Here is a 17,118-nt window from a genome sequence, read left to right as displayed (position 1 = left end):
TGATATGCCCTGCAGACTTCCAACATGGCGCCTCAATCTCAGCACCCTTCAATACCCTGACATAACAGAACAACTAACCGAAGACACTGAAAGATTCTGGAAGAACAGCGAAAAGCCGGGATACACCCTGTACAGGTGCTGGGACGCTTTCAAGGCATATCTCAGAGGCCACTGTATAATGCGGTGGGTGCATAAACGGAGGGGATGGGGGATGAAGAGGCCTGTTTTATAGGGGAGCTGAAACAACTAGAGCTACAGCACAAGAACACTCACGATAGCCGGATAAGACCCCAGCTCCAATCACTGAGGAACAAACTCAGACTGCTTACTACAAACAAAGTACAGAAATCCTACACTGGCTGGGCACAAAAATACTACCTATAAGGCGACAGACCACTCTGGGGCTACGCCAGACCACACAGACAATCACCTCAATTAGAGACAACACCGGCAACCACGTGGTGGTGGACGACCTGATCAAGGAGAGATTTGCTGAATACTATTGTGAGCTCTACACCGCCGTGGACACATGCATGCCACAAGCCATAGATGCATTCCTGGCCACCGTCCCCATCCCCCGGATCCCACCCAGACAAATAGACAACCTAGATGCCCTTATCTCCACAGCCGCGGTCAAACGGACAATCACGTCCTTGTCCAAGGGGAAAGCAGCGGGACCGGATGGGATCCCTATCGACATGTACGAGAAGTTAGCAGAAGAACTCACTCCCAAGCTTACTGCAGTATTCGAAGAGGCCCTGATGCACAAACAGCTCCCGGAATCCATGATGGGTGCCAACATCATAGTGTTTCACAAAAGCGGCAGAGACCCAGAGGCCTGCGGCTCAGATAGACCAATCTCACTAATTAACGCAGACGCCAAAATACTAGCCAAATGCCTGGCCCAAAGGATAGAGAACACCCTACCGCAACTGGTCCACAGAGATCAAACCGGCTTCATAAAAGGGCGGCACTCCAGTGACAACATCCATAGGCTCCTACATATAATCGCAGCCGACAGGGACACCCAAGTCGCCATAGTCGCCGTCGACGCAGAGAAGGCATTCGACAAGGTTCAATGGGAATTCATGTTCCGTGTCCTGCCCGCATATGGATTTCCTCCACTCCTAATCCAACTGATCAAGCTTCTATACACCATCCCTACAGCCTCTGTGATTACTAACGGAATGGCTTCCGCAGAGTTCACACTCCAATCAGGCATAAGACAGGGATGCCCACTATCGCCCCCACTATATGCCCTCTCTATGCCCAACTATCCCCGTTCCTTCCGCAATATACAGAATAACCTGGAGTGCTGGGACATGTTGCCCCTATCCATGTCAGGCAGAATCGATGCACTAAAGATGAACTCCTTCCCAAAGCTAATCTACGTAGCAATGATGCTTCCCACCGGCCCAACCCCACACATGCTAAGGACACTAGATAAAGCTATCAACAGATTCCACTGGCATGGCAAGACAGCACAGATCCGACTATCTATAATACAAGCAGACAAACCCAACGGGGGCCTGGCGGTCCCATCTCTCAGAGCATACCATCAAGCCGTACAACTCTGATTGGTCAAAAGATGGCTCAACCCAGAAGACGACACAAGCTGGCGGACTATGGAGCTAGCGGCAATGGCCCCTCTCTCACCTGTGGAGCTCATGCAAACCCCACCACAGTACATACCACCTAGCGCCAAGATCCATCCAATCATTGGACAACACTGCTACAATGGCACAAACTGCGTGCTACCCAAGGGATCCAGACTAAGAAAGCACCAGCTTGGGCCAGCATACGATCAATCCTACAATACAGACCAGATCCATCGAAACCAACCAACTGTCACGCCACCAGCCCGCAGGTTCCGCTGGCGTCTTTGGAACGCTTGGCGCTGGCGGCGCCATTAGACTGTTCCATTTCGGCTTTCCTTCCTTCTGGGTTTACAGTCTAGTCTTTTTCTGTTATGTTCTGCTTCCCTATTTAGCCCCACCTTCATTTCCGGATCGGTGCATTGCAACTATTGCCTTTCTCTCTGTTGCTGTGCTCCGATCCGCTCGCTTCTCTGCCTTGCTGCCCGCTTGTTTTCCACTCCGGTGCTCTGTCTCCCTTCCTCTCCTCCGTTCCCTGAGTATTCCGCTACTCGCATTTCCTTCTCCGCTCGCTCCCGTTTTTCTTACCTTTTTTTCCGCTTGTTGTCCTGTTTCTATTCTTACCATCCTTCTCTTACTCCTTCTGTTCTTGCTGTCTCTCTTCCGTTTCTTTCCCCTGCAGTGCTCCCGCTTCTCGGAACGCGCTGTGCAAGTGCCCCTCTTTGGTGCCTACATCCTCGGCACGTTCCCATCGTTCTACTGGCCGGGGTTCTTCCGGCGGGTGCACCATCCTGGACTTCCTTATCCTCTGAGAACGGACTTCTGCTACTCCGCCTCTGGATCCATATCTTCCAGGATTTCCTTGCCGTACCATCCAGGCCACCAACCATCAGGACCGGAACTAATCCAGCCTACCCGTTGTTCTCCTACAACAAATCCACTTGAAGAGGTTTTTTTTAAGCCGTTGCTTTTTTTCCTCTTCGTTTGGTCTCCGCGGGAGAGGGTTCCCTGCTTTCCTGTTTGACAGGGAATCAGGGTGGCTTCTTACCGCGGAAGACCATTTCTCTTTACAAAAAAGAAAAAGACTAAGAAGAAGACACATCGACGTGAAATCTCTTCGTAAGAGACAGGTGAGGAGGAAGGGGAGGTGGACTTAGATATAACTGACATACAGCCGGCTACAGCTGATCTTGATACAAACTCTTGGTCCATGGTACGGATTATGGACATCACGGAGGAGGGAGCACTGATGGGGTTTCAAGACGCAAGCGGGATCCTTGGCCTGAGGGTGGGAGACTGGCTCACGCACCACACCATTCAGACCCCGATTGCCAGGTACACCACCCCAGTCACACATTCACAGCCCCGCCCCTTTGCGAAACCAAAATGGATCAAAACACCAACAGCTTTCCGCGCATCCGCACCTTCTACTAAATGGAATACCCAACAACAAAAATAGGCTACAGACCCTCGCAGCAGCATGGTCTGATGACCTAGAAATGCCAATCAATGCCATGGACATCCAGCAATGCTTTACGTCCACCCCAACGATCTCTGTTAACCTAAGAAACAGGGAAATCCAGTACAAAATACTGCAAAGACTGTATTATATGCCTGCCAAACTACACTGCATGGGCCTCATGTTGTGGTCATGCCCCACCATCACCCCATACTGGCGAAAGATCCATGCCAAGCTCACGAACATAGAAGGGGCGGATATCCCACTCACCCCAAAGGCGATGATTCTTGGTGCCGACGACGAAGAATGGCATGACGACTCACTCAAGCGCAAACTTATCGCCCTCATGACATTTGTAGCACGTAAGCTGCTGCTGATGCAATGGAAGGCAGCAAAACCAACCACTGTCACCGAATGGTCAGACTCACTCACCAGAATCTGTAGGCTGGAAAGGGCAGCATTTAAAAGACTATCCAATCATAGCCCGATTCGAACAGCTCGCTACTGGGAGATCCTGGAAAAATACGTGTGATCAGGAACATCTCCGCCACTAAGGGTTCTTCCATTCCATTTCATCCCATGTTTTCTGCTTTGGCGGATATTCTACCGTGCCCTCTACTAAATCGCTGGTCACCTGCCGGAACTGTCTCACTGTTTTGTTCTTTAAGAGTTATGTTAAAGCTTTGTACCGATTACGTGAATATATTGCCTTGTGATATGTCGAATGTTATGTGCTGATAAAAAGGGTTTGAAAAAAAAAAGATCCTTGAACTGTTTCTAAAGACTCTGAGTGATGCCTGTGTCATCCGTGACAATAATTACAAATAAATACCTTCTCCTTTGCGGACCTGTGCCCCTGACAAACAATTTTGTTGTGGGCTTTCCCTATCATTCGCCCTCACATGCTATCACCAATAATACTCGGAGCCATGTATTTCGTCAACCTTTCTTTATTCCTTATCAAACTCCAACTGTCCCATCCCTCCCTGGGTCCCTCCCTTTCCGCTCCCTTCCCTCCCTGGTGTGTTTCTTCCCTTAAAGGGGCTGCGTCCCTTTATTCAGTTACAACACCGCCCCCGTGCTTAACATAAAGCCAGGGTCACATTTGTTCGATAAGTCTCACCGGTCTCCTCACTGTTCTGTGTGGTCTTCCTGGAGACTCTCTGGTTTCACCGATCGCTTCGACGGGGGGTTTGTGTTTTTTTCAGACTCTGAGTCCTCGGTGATCACTTCTGGTGTTTCTTGATCTTCGAGGTACAGTCTTTTGAAGAATGACGCATTCCGTGTTATCTCCCCTGGTTCTCCTGTTGTGGTTATCATGGGTCCTTTTACGGCTGTAATGATCCGAGGCTCCGGATCGTAGCGGGTGTCTGTTTTCCGCCTCTGGTTCTGTCGCACTAGGAGCAGTATGCCTTGGTCCATGGCCGCTAGTTCCATGTGTATTTTTGCTAGGTGGTTTAAGCCTTTCTTGTCCGCCCCCTCCCCTCTGTTTCTTCTTTCTTGCACCTCCCGCCACTTGTTTGTGCGGGTGAGATGTATGGCGGTCCTGATTGTGGGGTCGGCTTTGCTCCTGGCTGCGAAGACTGCTGTCGAAATAGTCGGTGGCATGGCATTGGAGGACAGGTATGAGATGTATTCTCCCGCCTCGCGGACTAGAGAGTCGTCACTTCCTGCTAATGGGTGTCTCGACAGGTAGTCGGCCGGGTTGGCTTCTCCTCCTGGTTTGTGGATGATTTCGTAGTCATATTCCTGAAGTCTTATCCCCCAGTGTTCTATGGGGGGGGCATTTTGTTTTGGGGTTCCCAAATAGCGAGAGTAGTGCCTGGTGATCTGTGACCAAGGTAAACCTTCAGCCAATTATGAAATGGTGGAACTTCTCACTGGCCCATATGGCCGCAAGGCTTTCTCGTTCCGCCTGTGAGTAAGCCTTCTCTGTGTGCGATATGGCACGGCTGGCGTAGGCTACTACTGCATGTTGCGTGTTGTCCTTGGTGTCAACTTGGGCTAGGATGGCTCCCAGGCCGACTGGGCTGGCGTCTACTGTGATGATAGTGTGCCACTCGGGGGGAAAGTCAGCCAGCTGACGATGGTTGGAGAGACATTCTTTGATGGTCAGAAAAGCCGCCTGGCACTGCGGATCCCATTTGAAGAGTGTGTCCTTTTTCAGGAGGGCACAGAGTGGGTCAGTGGTCGTGGAATCATTTTGGAGGTAGCGTGCGCAGTATCCTGCCATCCCTAGAAATGATCGTAGCTCTGCTGTCGTCCTGGGGGCTTGCAGGTCGGTGATCGCTTTTATCTTGTCCGGGTCAGCCTGTATGCCCTTGTAAGAGAATATGTGCCCAAAGAATTTGAGGCTGGTTTTGTTGATGTTGCATTTGGGGCCGTTCAGAGTTAGGCCAGCGTCTTGAAGTATCTTACAGACTGCTATGAGTGCCTTGTCGTGTTGTTCTTGGCATTTCCCGAAGATCAGAATGTCATCACTATAGTTTAGGGTGTTTACTTCAGCTGATATTAGGCGTCTGATTGTCTCTTGGAATATTTCCGCGGCAGACGATATGCCAAAGTTGAGGCGTTTATATCTGAATAGTCCTTCATGTGTTGCAAAGGTGGTGATTGGCCTGGAGGCTGGGTCTATGACAAGCTGGTGGTGGCCCTGATTGAGGTCTAATTTTGAAAAGTGGGTTGCTTGGTTCAGTCTGATGAGCATGTCCTCCAGGCTTGGTCAGCGATGTCTCTCCCTTTGGATGGCAGTGTTGGGGATGCTCATGTCGACGCATATGCGTAATCGTCCGTTGTCTTTAGGCACTACGACGATGGGTGATACCCATGGCGTTGGTCCTCCCGTTTTTTCAATTATGTCATTGAGGAGTAGGAGTTGGAGTTATTTCGATACTTGGGCTTGGAGGTGAAAGCCCACTTTGTGGGGGTGCTGTGGCACTGGTGTGACTGTGGGGTCAACGTGTGGTTTAATGACGGAGTCTTTAAGCATTCCAACCCCTTCAAATAGTTTGGGGAATTGGGTTTTGAGGGCCTTTTTGGTGAGGGGACGGCAGGTTATGGCCATAATGTCACCGCTAGCTGATGGGTGACCTTTGATGACCTCGGTTTGTTCGTATTGCAGGCAAATGAGTGCCAGGGCCCTGGTAGTTCTATAGCTGAGCAGGCAGCGTCCTATGGAGGGACTCTGTATGACGTGTATTATGGTGGTTGTTTTGAGGTTTCTCTGGGTCAGATCACATTGAAAGTGTCCTTTGGACGTCATGGGTAGTGCGGCTCCCCACTGGAACATGTGGGTCCTTGATTGTCGCAGGGGGTAGAAGGATGCTATCTCGTGGTATAGTTCTTCGTTCATGACGTTCACCGTCGCTCCTGTGTCGACGACAAATTTGTTCCTGGTGTTCCCCATTTGTATCGTGACTTTGGGGGCGGGTGTGTCTTCACTGTCGGCGCTGAGGAGCCGGACATATTATCAAGGATTGGTGACTGGCCTGCAGATTTGCCCACTAGGTCTGTTATGTCCTCCTCCTCACTTGATAGGAAAGGTTCCCCCGAAATACCGTTCTCCTCCTCACCTGATGTAGAAGAGTAGTGGGTTCTCCTTCGACGTGGTTTCTCCCTTTGAGACTTCTTCTTGGAGAGCAGATACGGTCTGCCTCGAAAAGAAGCCACCGTGAATCTCAACAGAGGAAACCTCACGATGACCCCCTCCCGTGACAGCCAGTTGTTATCGGGGGAAAAAGCCTCCGAGGCCCAAAAAACCCCCACAAGTTGATAGAAGACTCCTGAAGCAGGTCCGTTGAAGCGTGGAGCACTAAACGCAGTATCCAGAGAAATCGGCTCCAGGCAGAAGCGGTGGAATCACAAGAAGGTAAACGAAGCAGCGTGAATGGGCTTCACAGAGGAGAGAGCTCCTGAAAACATTGATAGGAGGAAACGACCAGCAGGGAGTACTTCCGATAGAGTAGGAAGCGAGGAAAAGGGGAGAGAACAAGCGGGAGAGAGCGTAGCAGGAATTGGGGTTGGAAGATCGCTAAGAGGGGACAAAGCTACAGAGCGCACGCAACGAACGGGAAAGCAAGTTGCAACGCGCCAGCCCGCTGAGATTCGGATGGAGAAATACACGGCGGGCGGCCATGTTGGAAAACACTAGACTGCACCGTACGTTGAAGCGAAAACGTAACGGAACCGTCTAATGGCGACGGAACTTCCACCTTCGCCAAATCCTCCAAGCGCCAATGGTCGTGACAGTATGCCCCCTTCGAAGGCCCCTTCCTCCAGGCTTACCCGGGAGGAGACGGTGGAATCGTAGAATCAATCGGGGGGCAAAAACCTGTGCAGCCGGTTCCCAAGTATCCTCGGAAGAGGGGTAGCCTTTCCAATGTATGAGGTACTCCAGGCGTCCTTGATGGTACCGAGAGTCTCGAATCTGGGAGACCTCATATTCCTCCGAGGTAGAAGTAGGTCGAATCACTAACTTGGGAGCAGCTTGTTTCCTGGCATCAGGGACAAAGGGTCGAAGGAGGGAGGAATGGAACACCGGATGTATCCGTCGGAGAGTCTTTGGCAACTCTAAACGGTAGGCAACAGGGTTGATCTTTGTCTCTATCTTGAAAGGTCCAATGAAACGAGGGGACAACTTAGAAGGACGGACCCAACGGGGTAGGAACTTGGTGGACAACATGACCTCTGTACCCTTGTCCCAAGAAGGCACTTGTCGTCGATGTCTATCGGATTGTTCCTTATACCGTCGGCTAGTCTCACTTAGACTACGTTCCGCTGTGTCATGAGCTTCATTCAGGCGATTGAGAGTGGTCTCTAAAGACGGGATGTTGGTCTCATTCCAGGCTGTTGGTATGATGGATTTAGGATGGAACCCATAAGTGCAAAAAAAAGGGCTGATGCCCGTTGCGGAATGCACAGCATTATTATATGCAAACTCAGCTGTTGGAAGTAGAGAGACCCAGTTGTCTTGTTGTTGATTTGTGAAACACCGTAAATACTGTTCCAGTGAACCATTGAGTCTTTCAGTCTGGCCATTAGTTTGAGGGTGATACCCAGAAGAGAGAGCCCTCTCCATGCCCAAGAGCTTACATAGGGCCGTCCAGAACTTGGAGGTGTATTGAGTACCACGATCGGATACGATCTTCTGGGGTAAGCCGTGTAATCTAAAGATATCCCTGAGGAATACTTCAGCCATAAATGAGGCTGTAGGCAGCTGGGATAAGGGAGAGAAATGAGCGAGTTTGGAGTAGGTGTCGACAGTAACCATGATACAAGTACAACCCTGGGAACTAGGTAGTTCTACGATGAAGTCAGTAGAGATAGAATTCCAAGGACCCGACGGAACAGGTTCTTGTTGTAACAATCCCAGTGGTTTTTGAGTGGAATACTTGTTCTGTTGGCACACTAAACAAGATTGTACATAGGTCTTGGTATCTGTCCTCATGTTGGGCCAATGAAAAGAACGTTTTAACAGTTCCAATGTTCCTCTAATTCCTCGATGTCCGGCGGTCCTGGCGTCGTGACACCACTGAAGAGCCTGTTGGCGATGTTTCTGCGCGGGCAAGAACAGTCTTCCCTGGATGAAGTATAGACCATCTTTCCTACAGACAGGCAGCTTATTGACGTCTAGAGCAGGAACATCTGAAGAGGTTTCCCTTACCTCCTGCATAAAAGAGGACACCGTTGAGACAATTCGGGTATGTGGGAACATTAACTCCTTTCTGTAGGTAGGGTTCAGGTCGTCTTTGCGGGACAAAGCATCAGCAATCTGATTTTGAGTACCCGGGATGTAGGAAATAGTAAAATGAAATTGAGCAAAGAAATGAGCCCACCTGGCCTGTCTAGTGTTGTAACATTCTTGTTGTCTGAGGACCTGTAAATTTTTATGATCGGTGCGTATTTGGAAAGGATGAAAGCTTCCTTGGAGTAGATGTCTCCACTCGAGGCAAGCCAGCTTCATGGCCAAGAGCTCCCGCTCGATGACTGAATAGTTCCGTTGGCTCGCAGTTAGTGTCTTTGAGAAGTAGGCCACAGGGTGTTCCTGGCCCTGGTCCAATTGCAGAAGAACAGCTCCTACGGCTGCCGCTGAAGCGTCGGTCTCCAGAATGAAAGGACTCAGCTGATCGGGCTGTCTAAGTATAGGTGCAGAACAGAAACTTCGTTTCAGGTGGAGAAAACTATCCTCAGCGGCTGTTGACCAGATAAAAGGTTCAGAAGATTTCTTTAGCAGCGAGGTTATGGGTAGAGTGAGTTGTGAGAAGTTTGGTATAAACTTTCTGTAAAAATTGGCTAGTCCCAAAAACCGTTGTATCTCTTTGACAGAGGTGGGAGACGGCCAACCAAGAATGGATTCAACCTTTTTGGGGTCCATAGTAATCCCTTGCTCGGATAGAATGAATCCTAAATAGGATACAGAAGACTGGGCAAAGGTACATTTCTCCGGCTTTACTAGAAGGTGATGTTGTTTAAGCCTACTTAGGACCTCTCCAACATGAAGAATGTGGTCTTTTAAATTGCGAGAGTACACCAGAATGTCATCCAAGTAGATCACAGTGTTTTGACCCAAAAGATCTGAAGATAGGCGGTCCATGAACCTCTGAAATATGGAGGGTGCATTTACTAGGCCAAACGGCATTACTTGGTATTCGTAAAGGCCGTAGGGAGTGCGAAAAGCCGTCTTCCATTCATCACCCGCTCTTATCCGGAGTAGATGGTAGGCGTTTCGTAGGTCGAGCTTGGTGAATACTACAGAGCCCTGAACGGCTTCCAGGATCTCATGGATGATAGGCATCGGGTAACGGTCTTTGATGGTCACTTTGTTGAGACCCCTGTAGTCTATACACGGTCTCAACTCCTTGCTCTCGCGTTTAGGAATGAAAAACAAAGAGGCGCCTGCGGGAGATTTAGAAGAACGAATCAGTCCATTGGCGAGATTGTCGTCAAGGTAGCGCCTGAGAACTGCCTTTTCTGACAATGAGAGGGGATACATCCTGCCGAAAGGAACCAATGCCTGAGGAACCAGATCAATACCACAGTCTTCGGGTCTATGCGGAGGTAGTTCAATGGGTACCTGTTCTTCAAATACTTCAGTAAATTTGGAATAGCAACTGGGTATACAATTTACGGTATTCTGTTCCGTAGCACATACCGTCTTGACCAATTCATGTTGGGGTTCAGGTAAACACTCCTTCAAACAGTACTTGGAATGAAAGCTTAACAGGTTGTTTGTCCAATCCACAGTTGGGTTGTGCTTCCGGAGCCAACCGATACCCAAGATGACAGGGAAATGAGCTGCTCGGATTATGTCAAATGATAACCGCTCCTTGTGTTGCTGAATAGATACTTGTATAACTTCGGTGGTATGAGTTATGAGTCCGGAACATAGGGGTGTTCCATCCACTCCTTCCACCTTTTGATCCTCCTTTTTTGCAATTCTAAATAGACCCACCTTATCCGCCCACAAGGTGTCCAAAAAGTTTCCTGCGGCTCCGCAATCCAACAACGCTTGCGTGTCGATTTCCTTGTCTCTGAAACGGAGCGTGATGCCTATCACCATCAGGCGGAGGTCCTCTGGCGTTCTGGCAGAGGTCACGGAAAGTGTGGTGTAAGAACAGGGAAGCACCCCTCGGTAGTCCGTCCTACCAACTACCGAGGGCGCTCGTTTCCCGACCTTCGGGGGGGCACAGAAGGGCAGTCCCTCAACAGGTGGGCAGCAGAACCGCAATACAGACAAAGATTTTCGTCACGTCTCTTCCTCTTCTCTTCGGCGGTCAAGGGAGGTCTAGTGGTTCCGACTTGCATGGGTTCGTCTCGGGTCTTTCGAGTAGCAGGTGAGGAGGTGGAGGTGTGAGAGTCTGAGAACAAGTTTGGGCCACGGCTCTTCTTTCTTTCGTTTTTCCGTTCGGTTAGGCGGAAGTCTATTCTTAGTACTGCTGCTAATAGATCCGAGAAAGAGTCAGGACGAGAAATCCTGGCAAGTTCGTCCTTAAGTTCTTCCCGTAAACCTCTGCGGAAAATCGTGTACTGAGCCTGTTCTTGCCACCCAGCTTCCGCAGCCAAGGTCTTGAATGTTGCTATGTAAGATAGTAAATCTGAGGTCCCTTGCCGCACATCCAGTAAATCCTCACTAGCAATGTGGGCACATTCCGTCCGCAAAAAGGTCTGTTTAAGGAGATCCTTAAAGGCAGTATAATCCTGTAACACAGGATCTGACTGGGATACCAATGGTGTTGCCCATGCCAAGGCGTTCCCAGTTAGGTGTGTGATCATGAAACCCACCTTAGCATGATCCGTGGAAAACGCATAGGGTCTAAAGGTGAAATGTATATTGCAGGCATCAAGGAATTCTTTTACCCTTCTCTCAGTGCCATCAAACTTTCCTGACACTAAAGGCAAAGGGGGTAGATCAGTAGCCTGTTGTTCTCTAGTTGCTACTCTCTGTTGGAGTGCTGCGTTGTCGGCCTTGAGTGTTTGGACCTCGACATTAAGGTTCTGAACTGCGGCCACCAGCTCCTGTAACTGCTGTGGCGTGGCCATGTCTTCTTCTTTTAGGCGTTGCAAGCTATCAAGGATTGGTGACTGGCCTGCAGATTTGCCCACTAGGTCTGTTATGTCCTCCTCCTCACTTGATAGGAAAGGTTCCCCCGAAATACCGTTCTCCTCCTCACCTGATGTAGAAGAGTAGTGGGTTCTCCTTCGACGTGGTTTCTCCCTTTGAGACTTCTTCTTGGAGAGCAGATACGGTCTGCCTCGAAAAGAAGCCACCGTGAATCTCAACAGAGGAAACCTCACGATGACCCCCTCCCGTGACAGCCAGTTGTTATCGGGGGAAAAAGCCTCCGAGGCCCAAAAAACCCCCACAAGTTGATAGAAGACTCCTGAAGCAGGTCCGTTGAAGCGTGGAGCACTAAACGCAGTATCCAGAGAAATCGGCTCCAGGCAGAAGCGGTGGAATCACAAGAAGGTAAACGAAGCAGCGTGAATGGGCTTCACAGAGGAGAGAGCTCCTGAAAACATTGATAGGAGGAAACGACCAGCAGGGAGTACTTCCGATAGAGTAGGAAGCGAGGAAAAGGGGAGAGAACAAGCGGGAGAGAGCGTAGCAGGAATTGGGGTTGGAAGATCGCTAAGAGGGGACAAAGCTACAGAGCGCACGCAACGAACGGGAAAGCAAGTTGCAACGCGCCAGCCCGCTGAGATTCGGATGGAGAAATACACGGCGGGCGGCCATGTTGGAAAACACTAGACTGCACCGTACGTTGAAGCGAAAACGTAACGGAACCGTCTAATGGCGACGGAACTTCCACCTTCGCCAAATCCTCCAAGCGCCAATGGTCGTGACACATATTCCCTGTCATAGCCATCTTGTAGGTACTGGGGTTGATGTATCTCTTCTGGAATGTACCTCGGCGGGGAGTTGTATGAGTCGTAGTCCAGAGAGGATTGTTGGGTGTGGGTTTCTTGTTCTTGCGGTGGCGGGCGTTCTCTTGCGGAAGGTCTCTCCGAGGTGGCCATTTGTATTAGATCATAGCGGTGGAAATCATACAGCTCATGATCCTTCCTGTCGGGTTCAATTTGTAGACCTTCTAATGTCCTTACAGTGTTTCGGCGTTGGTGGGTGCTTGCGGGGTATATCAGTCCCCTTTCGCCGGGTCGTTGGTCGGGTTGGTCTTTGTGTGGTTCCGGAAGGCGATGGGTATGTTGTGGGCGGCTCGGGCCTATGTCAGGGAGTTTTTCTCTACACATGGCTTGAAAATGGTTTTCCTGGCCTCATCGCATGCATCGTTGCCCGATGGCAGGGCATGGCCCTCTGTGTGGGTATTCAAATCCACAGCGGTAGCATTGTCGATCACTTTGTTGCCGCTGCATCGTCGTTCTGGGAGTTTGTCGACTCTGGAAGTTCGGGTATCGGGTATATGGTGTAACGGCCGTGATGATGTCCCCTTTTTTGGGGTTTTCATTGGTTGCGGCTTGGGCATCTATTCTTTCATACGCCCTGGCCAAGTCTAACGCTTCTTTGAGAGAAAGAGGTTTTTTCAGAAGGTGTTTTCTGAACATGGACGAGATGCATCCTTCAATTATGCGCAGTCTGATGGCGTCATCGTCATTGAAGTTGGTGAAGTCACATTTAGTTATTTTCCTTTGAAGGCGAATCACAAATTCCCCTATGGATTCATGGGGGAGCTGGGCGCATTGATTGAAGGTATAGCGTTCATAATCACGATTTGGTGTTATAACCAGTTTTTTGTTGATGGCTTTAAGGAGGCGTGAATAGCTTGCGCGGTTTTACGGGGGAATTGTGCGTATTATGTTCTTGATTTCTCTTCCTGCTACGTTTGCGAAGATGCTGATCTTGTTGGGGGGGGTCTTGGGTGCCAATGGCACCTACGAAATCTTCAAATTCCTTGACCCATTCCTCCCATCGTTGACCCTTGAGGGTGAATGGGCTGGGTCTCCTCATGAGCCTGGCATGTGAAGTGAGGTTTGTGGCAGCAGGCGAGGGAGATCCTGCATCTGCTGCCGCTTGTGCCTGGTCGGTCATGGTTGCACTCTAGGTGGTGCGTTGCGGGTGTGGTGGCTCTGTGGTAGGTTAGGGCTGTTAGCGGTATTCAAATGGGGCTCCAACATCTACGTTGCACGTGCAAATGTTTGTGGCCCCGCAGGATTTGGCGGCAGTAAATTGAGTCCTAGCCTTGTAGTGGTGGAAGGCTTGTGTGCCCCTTTGCTTTGCCGGTGTGCTTGCCCCTGTTTTGTGTTCTTGTATTCCCTGGTCACTTTGGAGAGTGTGACTTGTTCTAGGAATGTTCTGGAATGGCAAAGTCATTCCATTGATCTTTCTATCATGGCGTGAGACACTGTGCACCCTGGCGTGTCAGTGTTGTCTTTTTCCCTCGCTCCCTGGCGTGATAGGGTGGATCTCGCTGTGGTTTGATTTTTTTTTTTCAATTGTGTTCAGCTGAGGAGCATAGTGATACGGGGTGTAATGATACGCTCTGGGGTTCCTGCTGCGTGTTGCGGTTGATTTTGTCCTGCGGTTGAGGAGTGTAATGATATGGGGCGTAATGATACGCTCTGGGGGCCCGCTGCTTCTTGCGGTTTATTTTGTCCTCAGCAGGGGGCGCGGGGTCAGTACCTGGCTCTGTGCTTGTTCGCTGCTCCCCTCCCTAGTTGGCGCTCCTTACTTGTGGTTGGCCCCGCGATCCGGCAGCGGTCCTCTGCGGTTGTTGGGCTTGTGGTCCCACAACGTCCCGTTCCTCCTGCTGGTTCACGGTCCGGCGGCAGCTCCACTTCTTGCTGCTGGCTCGTGGACTGGCGTTGTCTTGCTGCTGCTGCAGGATCTTTGCTCCTGCGGCGTCGCTGCGCACTGCTGGTCTCGTCGCTGTGGGCGGCAGTCCTTCTCTGCTGTGGTCGGGTGACTGCTTCACAACCTCAGAACTGCGGTTACCGAGAGCTTTGTTTTCCTTCTTATTTGTCGCAATTGTGCACAGTGCACTGAAGGGAACATACAACCAGCTCCCTCATGTAATGCAGATCTACATAGGACTGGAGATAAAAGAAACACAGGTACAGCAAACAGGGGAGTTGGGGTGGGACAGAGGGAAATACTTCAAGACAGTCTGGAGGCTAGACTTTCTTTTATGCGTGTTCTTCTTTTTACAGCATATATATGTAACTCTCTAAGGACTTCAGTTCTAGGTATACATGAAATCAACATACACACCCTCGAAGCAGCATCATTTTCTGAACCATTAACTCTTATAAGGAGTTCAAGGGAAGTGGTATGCCCAGCAATACCTGCTTCTAAGCAAAGAGGGAACCACACGTTTCAACAGTGCCTTAAGAGAATGGGTATGCTTAGCAGTGACTGTTTCTGAGTGAGAAAGGGATCCACAAGATTTACATGTAGCACATGAGAACAATTGTGCCCCGCATTGCCTGTATGTCTGTATCTCTGTTTCTCCAAGAATCACCCACCTAGACCACCATCATGAACCACTAAGGGCCTGACTTTATATTCTAACAGATTGGCTGACTAGTATTATGGAAGTCAATTGGGGGCTCTGGTGGAGCAAAATATAGTATTTGCCCAGCAGTTGGATATTTCTGGAAAGCTTGCGGAAAACAGAGTTAGATATACCATGGATGCTGTAACATCTCTTTTTAGTCACAGGGCCTGCCCAGGAGAAACTTATAGCATATGTTTTAGAAAGCAAAACATTTTTAACATGCAGAGATGAACCCTCAATATTTTAACAATTGTCCATTCCTGATTGCATATTGTACACAATATTCTGGCCCAAATGGCCAGTAAATATCCTTAAAGGGAAGAACATATCTACAAAAGAAAGTTATCTACAGTCATTTCAAACTAGCACCATTCTACTTGGTTCCTAGTGATAGTTTTGACAGTCAAAGTTTGGAATGCCAAATGTACTATTTTTTTTACATTTCGTTTCTACAATATGCAGATGATTGAAGAAGATCTGGGGGAAGGACATTTAAAAACAATGTTTGGATCAGGCTATCTCAAACTGAGAACAATCTGCATATGATGACACGGATCGTGGCCAAACCACTCACTACAGTATGCCTAGTTTCCCAAAATATACTGTGCTTTTTTGTTTGATCGTTTAAAGGTGAGGGCAATGAGCAATAGAAAGACACCCAATTTATTTACCTTAACTGTACAATTACAGATTCAGCTATGCTTTTCTTCCAAGCAGTTGCCACCTCAATTTTCTCTGTCCCTCTGAGTCCATTTCTCGGCAGTGTTATTTTTATCACTTCCTATGCCAGGCCCATCAAGTTCTGGGAGAACAAGTACAAGTAAGAAAAGTGTAATTGTATACAGTTAAATTGTCTAAAGTCTGCTTGTTCTTTTATTTAACTGTCAGATGTGTACTGGAAGCAAGTGCCTGGGTGTACTCATTTGAATGTGTTACAACACTATCATTTAAATTTGAATGTAATCATAATTTAATATTCCATAGCTTTACAGTTCAATTATCAAATGATATAAGTAGTTTAAAAAAAGTGTATATAATAGAAGATCAGCATTTAGCTGATTTCTAATCTGAACAGTCACATTGTGATTTGACATCACCACACACTGGGGGTTGAAATGGGAATTTGAAGTGAGAAAACATACCTCCTGGTTTCAAAGAAGCTCATGTTGACATTAGGCCACATAAGTAGGTAAGTGGAAGACATTTTCACAAACTGAAAAGTGACAAGTGGTCTTACCCCTATTGCCAGATATTATAGTAGTCCAGTCTCTGAAAAAACATTTTCTGGAATTGGCTCCAACTATATATATATAGGCTGAATTCTTTCCTGCTTTTACTCTGCCTTGTTCTTTCTTCCCTACTCAAAAAGAAATCAAACCTGAAATCCCCAGATTTCTGACCCCTCCCTAATAAATTCGGCCATTTTATGGGTGTAAACTAATTCTGAAGTTGCCATTTATAAGAGGTGTCGAATCAAACTATAAATGTGTCATTTTGTTTTGTAGAGTTAAGAACCAGCCCTGGAGCCACCATGCTCAAAGAAGTGGAAGTCCTGGAAAAGCAGTACTCGTGTTTAGGGACCATGAGACTAGCCCTGTTATTTTGGCATAGGTATCAATCAGCCCTATACCACAGAAACTGCATGAGTGCAATGTCCACCATGGCTCTAAACTTCATTGGTGTGCAGATGTCTTCCGTTTAAGCTCCAGAATACTTTGAGGATTTTTCTGGAGACCAGCTTCTAGATGGGGGATACTCATTTATATACCACACATGTCACTGATACCCCTTCAGACCATTTGCTGTATGCCACAGACATGGCAACTCCCAGAGAAAGTGCAAGGGTTTCTATTTTCAGTTCAACAAAGGGTATAATGGTCTAATGGCCATCTCTCTCTCTCAAACCTAGGAACTGGCAGTCCCACCCTCACCTAGTTGTCCCTTGGCCCCGGGCTAGTGCTACAGATCTGTAACCCCCACTTTCTACAAGATGCCTCCATTTTGGTGATGGCCTCAAGTAAACATATTATCTACCTAGGCTTCCTCAGTGAACAAT

The 17,118-nt window shown here is 48.7% G+C and overlaps 1 protein-coding gene across 4 annotated transcripts in view; it reads left to right on the top strand.

The window, feature by feature from the left end:
* The window catches only part of PCNX2 (pecanex 2), a 3,925,748-nt gene that overhangs the window by 2,519,422 nt on the left and 1,389,208 nt on the right, over nucleotides 1-17,118 (top strand). For all 4 annotated transcript variants that reach the window (XM_069606982.1, XM_069606983.1, XM_069606981.1 and 1 more), the window contains one exon: nucleotides 15,753-15,882. In XM_069606982.1, coding sequence (XP_069463083.1) covers nucleotides 15,753-15,882 — 130 coding nt within the window. The remainder of the gene's footprint in view (nucleotides 1-15,752; nucleotides 15,883-17,118) is intronic.

The sequence above is a fragment of the Ambystoma mexicanum genome, chromosome 4p (genome assembly GCF_040938575.1).
Source record: "Ambystoma mexicanum isolate Mex_15411 chromosome 4p, UKY_AmexF1_1, whole genome shotgun sequence".
Lineage (NCBI taxonomy): Eukaryota > Metazoa > Chordata > Amphibia > Caudata > Ambystomatidae > Ambystoma > Ambystoma mexicanum.
The sequence above is the reverse complement of the archived record's forward strand: the minus strand, read 5'-3'. Positions and strand labels throughout refer to the sequence as shown.